Below are 11,156 nucleotides of genomic sequence, written 5' to 3' on the forward strand. Positions count from 1 at the left end.
AGCTGGGTTCAGCTGAAAATCAATTTTATTTTCATCAGTTGTTCTTGTAGATCTGTTATTTTCTCCACCTATTATAATATAACACATGTCATTTAAGTGGATTAAATGCCACGCAGTCTTCATCATCATCTTCATCATCATCATCTTCTTCATCATCATATATGAGCCTACAATTCATGTTTGGCGTGTGGATGTTGACATGACACACACACACACACACACACACGCACGCACACACACACACACACACACACACACACACACACACACACACACACACACACACACACACACACACACACACACACACACAGCAGTGAGCAGCGCTTCCGCTCTGCTTGGAGGCAGACGGACAGACAGACGGACGGAGTCGGACAGACAGGCAGACAGACACGCACGCGACGGACAGACACGCACACAAAGAAACAAGGTATCAGATCGAGGATCAGATGTAGATACATTGTGTCCATTATATTCACCTCCTCGTGGAACCGATCGATCAACACTCTCTCTCTCTCTCTCTCTCTCTCTCTCTCTGTGTGTGTGTGTGTGTGTGTGTGTGTGTGTGTGTGTGTGTGTGTGTGTGTGTGTGTGTGTGTGCGTGCGTGCGTGCGTGCGTGCGTGCGTGCGTGCGTGCGCGTGTCTGTCTGTCTGTCTGTCTGTCTGTCTGTCTGTCTGTCTGTCTGTCTGTGTTGTTGTTGGTACTACTGCTGTACTGTTGTTGTGTGTGTGTGTGTGTGTGTGTGTGTGTGTGTGTGTGTGTGTGTGTGTGTGTGTGTGTGCTTTTGTTATGAAAGAATTTGATTGTTTTCACAACAATAATAATAATAATAATAATAATAATAATGATGATGAAGTTATCATTGTTGCATCATAAGAGCCTGTGGTTATTGTTATTGTTATGAACACATTGTCCACTAGTTTCATATCTCTATATTGTGATAGTAATCATTACTATAGAGTGTTTGTTCAGTAACAGTGTTAAATAGCTCTATATTGTGATAGTAATCATTACTATAGAGTGTTTGTTCAGTAACAGTGTTAAATAGCTCTATATTGTGATAGTAATCATTACTATAGAGTGTTTGTTCAGTAACAGTGTTAAATAGATCTATATTGTGATAGTAATCATTACTATAGAGTGTTTGTTCAGTAACAGTGTTAAATAGCTCTATATTGTGATAGTAATGATACCCTATAGGTGGTGAAAGGGCCTACTCTGTGTGGAGTTTGCATGTTCTCCCCGTGTCTCCTAGGGTAGTTAATACCCTCACAAAAACATGTAGTAATCCTGGTCTCTATACTGCCTCCCCCTGGTCAGCCGGGGCGCCTGATGGAGGGGAAAGGAACTGGTTGGAATAACGTGTTCCTTCCACACGCTGCGTCCTACCAGGGAAACTCCTCCCTGTCAGGTGACAAGAAGCTGCGTCCTACCGGGGAAACTCCTCCCTGTCAGGTGACAAGAAGCTGCGTCCTACCGGGGAAACTCCCCCCTGTCAGGTGACAAGAAGCTGCGTCCTACCGGGGAAACTCCTCCCTGTCAGGTGATAAGAAGCTACGTCCTACCAGGGGAAACTCCTCCCTGTCAGGTGATAAGAAGCTACGTCCTACCGGGGAAACTCCTCCCTGTCAGGTGATAAGAAGCTACGTCCTACCGGGGAAACTCCTCCCTGTCAGGTGATAAGGTGCTACGTCCTACCGGACGTCCTGCCTTCTTATCACCGTGTCAGGTGATAAGAAGGCTTGCTCGCTCCTCATGCATTGAAGGAAGCATGAGCACAGTTCTGGGCTCTCCCTAGGCTGGCAGAGGGAGAGTAGTGCCCAGGATTACACAGGCAATTGGCACTGGGTGCCAAATCAAGATTGTGGGATAATTTTTTTAAATAATAATAATAATAATAATAATGATAATGATGATGATGATAATATGTCCTTCCAGAACCAGCTCTACATCGTCTTGGTCTTCAACTCTTCATCATCCTCCTCTTCCTCATCAGCAGCAGGATTTAAGCTCCTCCCCCAGGATGAGCAAGACGTCCAGACTGCTGTCCACCAGCGCCAAGAGGTTTGAAACACTGGGGGGTCCCTGGCACAAATCATTTTAAGATGGGGGGTCCCTGGCACAAATCATTTTAAGATGGAGGTCCCTGGCACAAATCATTTTAAGGTGGGGGTCCCTGGCACAAATCATTTTAAGATGGGGGTCCCTGGCACAAATCATTTTAAGATGGGGGGTCCCTGGCACAAATCATTTTAAGATGGGGGTCCCTGGCACAAATCATTTTAAGATGGGGGTCCCTGGCACAAATCATTTTAAGATGGGGGTCCCTGGCACAAATCATTTTAAGGTGGGGGTCCCTGGCACAAATCATTTAAAACAGCTTAACATTTTTATTTCTTTTATAATTAGTTAATGTTTTCCTCAAAGGTTAAAAATGTCAAAGTACTTTATTATTGTGATAGTAATCGTTGCTACAGAGCGTTTGTTCAGTCACATGGTCTCTCCAGCTCTTCATTAAGCACAATATAGTATATTTTCAGGTAGGTGAGACAACATTCAAGCCAATCAGGAGAGAGCACTGAAAATGCATTTTCTGTTTATTTAATGACCGTGAGGAGATTGACACTATCTGACACCATGCTGACTTCCCACCACAGACACGTCAGTAGTGTTTGTTGGGGGCGGGGCAGTGCTGCTGGTCTTTAGAGGTGTTTTACCTTCATTCCACCCGGACGCACCTAATTGTTGTTTTTTTATTTCCAACAGCACATTGAATGTTTTGCTCATCCAGGGGTCTATTTCACGAAACCTGGATTAGGGATAAACCGGGTTTAAACCGGGTTTAATCGGCTATCCTGGCTTAAATTATCCAGGAATCGGTTTCACAAAAGCTGAGTTAGCTCGGCAGATTAACTTAGCCAGTAAACCTGGACATGTTTATCCATGATCCAAAAGAAAATTGATGCAATCCTGCCTTAGTTACCATGGCAATTTAGCTGTACAGTTAGCCCGGTCCGGACCAGGCTAACAGCCAAGCTTTATTAATCCAGTGCCTTGTTCTTCAAGTTTTATGAAATAGCTGTTTGTCCAATGACTCCAATCGTAAACCAATGAGTTTTTCAACACTTATTCAATTCTCATTCAATTATTCAATTTGAAAATCGAAGATCTACAAGCCCGAATCTTTTTTGTCTTATGGCGGCCGGGGGTCCCCGGCCCCCCCATGGACCCCCGCCTCTGTGGACCCACGGACCCCCGTGTACCGACGGGGGTCCGGGAGTACCCGGACCCCCGTTGACCCCCGTGGACCGGGGACCCCCGGCCGCCAAAAGGCAAGCTTTTCACTTCTTCGATTTGTCTTCGATTTTAGAAATTAGAAAATGATTCTAAGTGTTTATAATTATAATTCCAACATTCACTTAAACTCCTCATGTTTAAGTCTAACTGAATTATATATTTATGGACTTGTATATAAATTAGTTGCATATTTTTGGACAACTTGTGCATTTAATTTGTCGGCAGTACTTTGCGACGCTTTCTCCCTGGATCTATATTTATTGCGGCCGCGTTTCCTTTCTTGCTTATTATACATTTTACTTCCTCATTTGATTCCATGAGCTGCTGCAGTGCTGCTGTTCAGCCACAGAGAAGAACGCTGCTCTGGTTTTGGGCTCCATGATTGGTCAAGTTCAAGGATTCTGCTATCGACTTTCATGGTCTTTTATAGGAATACGTGAACTCACAGTCAGCCTGGTTTAACCATCCTGGCTCGACAAAGCCGCTCCTTCTCAGCCAGGCTTGGCGTTCGTGGAACTGAATAAACCAGGCTGAACAGCGCAGGCTTGTCAAACCTGGATTTGCCTTTTAAGAGCATGTGTCACACATCTTGTTTTGTACTCTCAGAGTTAAACTCAGAATAACTCATTTGACTGTCGAGTCATTTCTTGTTGTCATGGTTTCAATGCTGAGGGTTTGTTCTTGTTTGACATAAATTCAACTTTTTATTTATTACAGAATTCAGAAAGAATTGGCTGATATTACATTGGATCCACCTCCTAACTGCAGGTGTGTGTGTGTGTGTGTGTGTGTGTGTGTGTGTGTGTGTGTGTGTGTGTGTGTGTGTGTGTGTGTGTGTGTGTGTGTGTGTGTGTGTGTTGTGTTGTGTTGTGTTGTGTAACGTGTGTTGTGTTGTGTTGTGTAACGTGTGTTGTGTTGTTGCAGTGCGGGTCCAAAAGGAGACAACATCTATGAGTGGAGGTCCACCATCCTGGGACCCCCTGGTTCTGTGTATGAAGGAGGCGTGTTCTTCCTGGACATCACCTTCACCCCAGACTATCCCTTCAAACCCCCCAAGGTGGCGCTCTAACTCCCAATGTTATCGTTCCATTATATTCCCTCATCAGTCTGTGTGTTTTGGTGCTTTAAGACAGTGGTTCTCAAACCTTTTCATGTCAAGGACCCCCAAATGGACACTTAGTAGCCCGGGGACCCCCATTTGAAAAGATAAGCCAGGGACCCCCATAAGAGAAGATTTTTACGGCTCTAGCAGTGATTCTCAACCGTTTTAATTTCAAGGACCCCCAGTTTGACATGCATTAGGGCTACGGACCCCCATGTAATGGCATTTCTATCTCTGGGACCCCAATTTATATTTTAAAATCAATGTTAATTTAACTCTGAGAGTGTACAAATGGAACCAAATGGACCCTAACGGGTCCATTTGGTTCCATTTGTACACTCTCAGAGTTACAGACCCATAAGGGTCCATTTGGTTCCTATCCATCATTTAGCTGGGGACCCCCTGGAACCCCCTCAAGTACCCCTGGGGGTCCCCGGACCCCACTTTGAGAACCAATGCTTTAAGGGATATTTGATTTGCTGTGTTAAATAACTCTATATTGTGATAGTAATCATTATAGACTCTATAGTAATGATTACTATCACAATATAGATCTATTTAACACTGTTACTGAACAAACACTCTATAGTAATGATTACTATCACAATATAGAGCTATTTAACACTGTTGCTGAACAAACACTCTATAGTAATGATTACTATCACAATATAGAGCTATTTAACACTGTTACTGAACAAACACTCTATAGTAATGATTACTATCACAATATAGATCTATTTAACACTGTTACTGAACAAACACTCTATAGTAATGATTACTATCACAATATAGAGCTATTTAACACTGTTACTGAACAAACACTCTATAGTAATGATTACTATCACAATATAGATCTATTTAACACTGTTACTGAACACACACTCTATAGTAATGATTACTATCACAATATAGATCTATTTAACACTGTTACTGAACACACTATAGTAATGATTGCTATCACAATATAGAGCTATTTAACACTGTTACTGAACAAACACTCTATAGTTATGATTACTATCACAATATAGATCTTTACATGTTTTGGTTGGTGTACATTACAGGGACATACTGTAACATTGGACATCATTTTAATAAATGCAAGAAAAATACAAAGAGGCAAAAACAATAGTTTGAAGTTTTGTTTTCTGTAGCGTCGTTTTCATTTTGACCACAGGAGGGCAGACTTGCACTACAAACGGAACCCAAATGAAACTTCATCATCTCTGAACTGCTGCATGGATTAGAATGGAATAAGAACAATATCACAACCTGACAGAATGATCAAACTACTAAAACGCCTGCTTATTGATGTCAGTCATCTTTAACAACTGACTCATTTTGTGTGTGACCAACTCTGTGTTTAATTTCTTTCACTTTTATCACACAGACAGTAAAAAAGTAAAAATATATACAAACAAAACATCCATATTCCAAAAACAAAACGGAAAACCACAAAATGCCAGACTAGAGCATTAAATACAACAATGTTTCAGCCTCTATCAGCACATAACAAACGATATATAATTGTAATAAGTAAATAATCATATCTATCACATACAGTAGCAGCAGAAGAGCAAAGCTGTCTAATAAGTAATAATTGTTTGTTTCATGAATACTGTGAGTTTTGCAACATTCCATGCAAGGTTCCAGCGAGCGTTCTTCTTGATATGCTCACTGAAGCCCCTCCAAATCTCCTGCTCTTTAACCAGTCTCCCCTCTTTTCCATTCCCTTCTTTGGCTTCAGGTTGCTGCTCACACCGAGTACTAAACACTGATGTTGGCCTCCAAGACAACCAAAGAAAGACATGACATCCCCATACCTTCAAGACATGATCCAACCCTACAACCCTTACTGCTGACTTAGATCAGATAATACAGGAAAGCTGTCCTAGCCTTCTCTAAAACACCCTGGACAACGCTCCACACGTCCTAGACTCTTCTCTCTTCTCTAAAACACTCTGGACAACACTCCACACGTCCTAGACTCTTCTCTCTTCTCTAAAACACCCTGGACAACACTCCACACGTCCTAGACTCTTCTCTCTTCTCTAAAACACTCTGGACAACACTCCACACGTCCTTGACTCTTCTCTCTTCTCTAAAACACTCTGGACAACGCTCCACACGTCCTAGACTCTTCTCTCTTCTATAAAACACTCTGGACAACGCTCCACACGTCCTAGACTCTTCTCTCTTCTATAAAACACTCTGGACAACGCTCCACACGTCCTAGACTCTTCTCTCTTCTATAAAACACTCCGGACAACGCTCCACACGTCCTAGACTCTTCTCTCTTCTCTAAAACACCCTGGACAACGCTCCACACGTCCTAGACTCTTCTCTCTTCTCTAAAACACCCTGGACAATGCTCCACACGTCCTAGACTCTTATCTCTTCTCTAAAACACTCTGGACAACACTCCACACGTCCTAGACTCTTCTCTCTTCTCTAAAACACCCTGGACAACGCTCCACACGTCCTAGACTCTTATCTCTTCTCTAAAACACTCTGGACAACGCTCCACACGTCCTAGACTCTTCTCTCTTCTATAAAACACTCCGGACAACGCTCCACACGTCCTAGACTCTTCTCTCTTCTATAAAACACCCTGGACAATGCTCCACACGTCCTAGACTCTTATCTCTTCTCTAAAACACTCTGGACAACGCTCCACACGTCCTAGACTCTTCTCTCTTCTCTAAAACACTCTGGACAACACTCCACACGTCCTAGACTCTTCTCTCTTCTCTAAAACACTCTGGACAACACTCCACACGTCCTAGACTCTTCTCTCTTCTCTAAAACACTCTGGACAACACTCCACACGTCCTAGACTCTTCTCTCTTCTCTAAAACACTCTGGACAACACTCCACACGTCCTAGACTCTTCTCTCTTCTCTAAAACACTCTGGACAACACTCCACACGTCCTTGACTCTTCTCTCTTCTCTAAAACACTCTGGACAACACTCCACACGTCCTAGACTCTTCTCTCTTCTATAAAACACTCTGGACAACGCTCCACACGTCCTAGACTCTTCTCTCTTCTATAAAACACTCTGGACAACGCTCCACACGTCCTAGACTCTTCTCTCTTCTATAAAACACTCCGGACAACGCTCCACACGTCCTAGACTCTTCTCTCTTCTATAAAACACTCCGGACAACGCTCCACACGTCCTAGACTCTTCTCTCTTCTATAAAACACTCCGGACAACGCTCCACACGTCCTAGACTCTTCTCTCTTCTATAAAACACCCTGGACAACGCTCCACACGTCCTAGACTCTTCTCTCTTCTCTAAAACACCCTGGACAATGCTCCACACGTCCTAGACTCTTCTCTCTTCTCTAAAACACTCTGGACAACACTCCACACGTCCTAGACTCTTCTCTCTTCTCTAAAACACCCTGGACAACGCTCCACACGTCCTAGACTCTTCTCTCTTCTATAAAACACTCCGGACAACGCTCCACACGTCCTAGACTCTTCTCTCTTCTATAAAACACTCCGGACAACGCTCCACACGTCCTAGACTCTTCTCTCTTTTATAAAACACCCTGGACAACGCTCCACACGTCCTAGACTCTTCTCTCTTCTCTAAAACACTCTGGACAACGCTCCACACGTCCTAGACTCTTCTCTCTTCTCTAAAACACTCTGGACAACGCTCCACACGTCCTAGACTCTTCTCTCTTCTCTAAAACACTCTGGACAACGCTCCACACGTCCTAGACTCTTCTCTCTTCTCTAAAACACTCTGGACAACGCTCCACACGTCCTAGACTCTTCTCTCTTCTCTAAAACACTCTGGACAACGCTCCACACGTCCTAGACTCTTCTCTCTTCTCTAAAACACCCTGGACAACGCTCCACACGTCCTAGACTCTTCTCTCTTCTCTAAAACACTCTGGACAACGCTCCACACGTCCTAGACTCTTCTCTCTTCTCTAAAACACTCTGGACAACGCTCCACACGTCCTAGACTCTTCTCTCTTCTCTAAAACACTCCGGACAACGCTCCACACGTCCTAGACTCTTCTCTCTTCTATAAAACACCCTGGACAACGCTCCACACGTCCTAGACTCTTCTCTCTTCTCTAAAACACCCTGGACAATGCTCCACACGTCCTAGACTCTTCTCTCTTCTCTAAAACACCCTGGACAATGCTCCACACGTCCTAGACTCTTCTCTCTTCATTCTTTCTCTACTTATTCTGATTTCACACTTGTAAAAGTTGCCCTGGTTAAGAGTGTCTCCTTAATGCCTAAAATGTAATTGTAATTGTTGATCGGGAGCCCCTCCATATGTATCCCTGAGACTAGTTCCCTAAACAGTGCCCTTCTTTGGTTGTAGGTGACGTTTCGGACCAGGATCTATCATTGTAACATCAACAGTCAGGGCGTGATCTGTCTGGACATCCTGAAGGACAACTGGAGTCCTGCTCTCACCGTCTCCAAGGTCCTACTGTCCATCTGCTCCCTGCTGACCGACTGCAACCCTGGTATGATATCAGTACATCATGTTTTATTTCTGTTCCATTGATGCTAGTGACGACCATTCTATGTTCTATATGGGTTAGGGCTATGATCCTATAGTTTACTGAGACACTACACTGTCTCTCTGTATTCTATGATCCTATAGTTTACTGAGACACTACACTGTCTCTGTATTCTATGATCCTATAGTTTACTGAGACACTATACTGTGTCTCTGTATTCTATGATCCTATAGTTTACTGAGACACTACACTGTCTCTGTATTCTATGATCCTATAGTTTACTGAGACACTACACTGTCTCTCTGTATTCTATGATCCTATAGTTTACTGAGACACTACACTGTCTCTGTATTCTATGATCCTATAGTTTACTGAGACACTACACTGTCTCTGTATTCTATGATCCTATAGTTTACTGAGACACTACACTGTCTCTGTGTATTCTATGATCCTATAGTTTACTGAGACACTACACTGTCTCTGTATTCTATGATCCTATAGTTTACTGAGACACTACACTGTCTATGTATTCTATGATCCTATAGTTTACTGAGACACTACACTGTCTCTCTGTATTCTATGATCCTATAGTTTACTGAGACACTCCACTGTCTCTCTGTATTCTATGATCCTATAGTTTACTGAGACACTACACTGTCTATGTATTCTATGATCCTATAGTTTACTGAGACACTACACTGTCTCTCTGTATTCTATGATCCTATAGTTTACTGAGACACTCCACTGTCTCTCTGTATTCTATGATCCTATAGTTTACTGAGACACTACACTGTCTCTGTATTCTATGATCCTATAGTTTACTGAGACACTACACTGTCTCTGTATTCTATGATCCTATAGTTTACTGAGACACTACACTGTCTCTCTGTATTCTATGATCCTATAGTTTACTGAGACACTACACTGTCTCTCTGTATTCTATGATCCTATAGTTTACTGAGACACTACACTGTCTCTGTATTCTATGATCCTATAGTTTACTGAGACACTACACTGTCTCTGTATTCTATGATCCTATAGTTTACTGAGACACTACACTGTCTATGTATTCTATGATCCTATAGTTTACTGAGACACTACACTGTCTCTCTGTATTCTATGATCCTATAGTTTACTGAGACACTACACTGTCTCTGTATTCTATGTATGTGTTTACCTTGTTTACTGTGAGTTACTCTGGATAAGTGTCTGGTAGATGCTTAAATCGTAACCCCAAAATATCCCTTTAATATTAAAGTAATGATGTGAGGTATTGAGTTAAACAGTGAGACGATGTTTTCACAGCGGACCCCCTGGTTGGAAGCATCGCCACACAGTACACAACCAACAGAGCAGAACATGACAGGATAGCCAAACAGTGGACCAAACGCTATGCTACATGAACGCTACGCTACGGTGCCGTGTCATTGTTCCGACGGCGCATTGTTCCGCCGGTTACTAACCCTATACCTAACCCTAACCCTAACCGCACGCGGAAGCCACGTAGTCGGAGTAATGGGATGTCGGACTTATGGGCAGTCCCCAACGCTACGCTACATGTAGCTACGCTACATGATACCCCCAAACACCTAAACAGTGGACCAAGCGCTACATAATCCCCCAAACCCCCAAACCCTGGACCAAACGCTACATGATACCCCCAAACCCCCAAACCCTGGACCAAACGCTACGCTACATGATACCCCAAACCCCCAATTTTTGTATTATGTATTGACGTTACGTTCAATGTAACAACATTTCTCCTGTTCTATGAAAATAAACCAACGTTTCACACAATGTAGATAGATATGTTTAGATATGTTTTAATATGTTTAGATATGTTTAGATATGGATGGATATTAAGTTTTACATTTATTTGTGCCCTAATGTGCTGTGTGAGAAAAGCTGTTTTCATGTTAATAAGTGAATAAGAATTAAAGGAGAACAACTGAAACATCCTGAAGTGTGTCGCTTATGTATGACTCTCAAACTGTAGGTCGGGACCCCCAGGGGGGACTTTAGGGGGTCCCCAGATGATTAGCTTAATGTGCAACATAAACAAACCAACATACAGTATGAGTGTTTACAGGCTATCTGCACATTTATAAAGATGGAATGTTATGACTTTTAAGACCTTTTAATACCTAAAAATAATAATAATAATACCAATACTGTGTCAAAAGTAATTGTCAAATATTACCTAAGAAAGAGGCAAAATGTTTGAAAATAGCCGATCTACAAGCTTGTAGATCTACA

At 42.7% G+C, this 11,156-nt stretch overlaps 1 protein-coding gene across 1 annotated transcript; it reads left to right on the forward strand.

Moving 5' to 3' along the window:
- The first annotated feature begins 311 nt into the window (after positions 1–311).
- Positions 312–10,691, forward strand: LOC311061305 (ubiquitin-conjugating enzyme E2 E1). Its single transcript, XM_084079886.1, has 7 exons — positions 312–430; positions 1,940–2,065; positions 4,016–4,066; positions 4,223–4,355; positions 8,756–8,903; positions 10,206–10,321; positions 10,464–10,691. Exons 2-6 carry the CDS (start codon positions 2,025–2,027, stop codon positions 10,301–10,303), a joined length of 471 nt encoding a protein of 156 aa, XP_083936012.1. The 5' UTR covers positions 312–430; positions 1,940–2,024; the 3' UTR covers positions 10,304–10,321; positions 10,464–10,691.
- The last annotated feature ends 465 nt before the right edge of the window (positions 10,692–11,156 follow it).

The sequence above is a fragment of the Gymnoscopelus microlampas genome, assembly GCF_963454915.1.
Source record: "Gymnoscopelus microlampas genome assembly, chromosome: 15".
Taxonomy (NCBI): Eukaryota; Metazoa; Chordata; class Actinopteri; order Myctophiformes; family Myctophidae; genus Gymnoscopelus; species Gymnoscopelus microlampas.

Bases quoted from the DNA above. Each gene is read 5' to 3' on its own strand.
- LOC311061305 (XM_084079886.1), top strand. From the start codon at position 2,025: ATGAGCAAGACGTCCAGACTGCTGTCCACCAGCGCCAAGAG. The intron at 2,066-4,015 runs GTTTGAAACACT...TATTTATTACAG, and splicing joins CTGTCCACCAGCGCCAAGAG to AATTCAGAAAGAATTGGCTG. The intron at 4,067-4,222 runs GTGTGTGTGTGT...GTGTTGTTGCAG, and splicing joins GATCCACCTCCTAACTGCAG to TGCGGGTCCAAAAGGAGACA.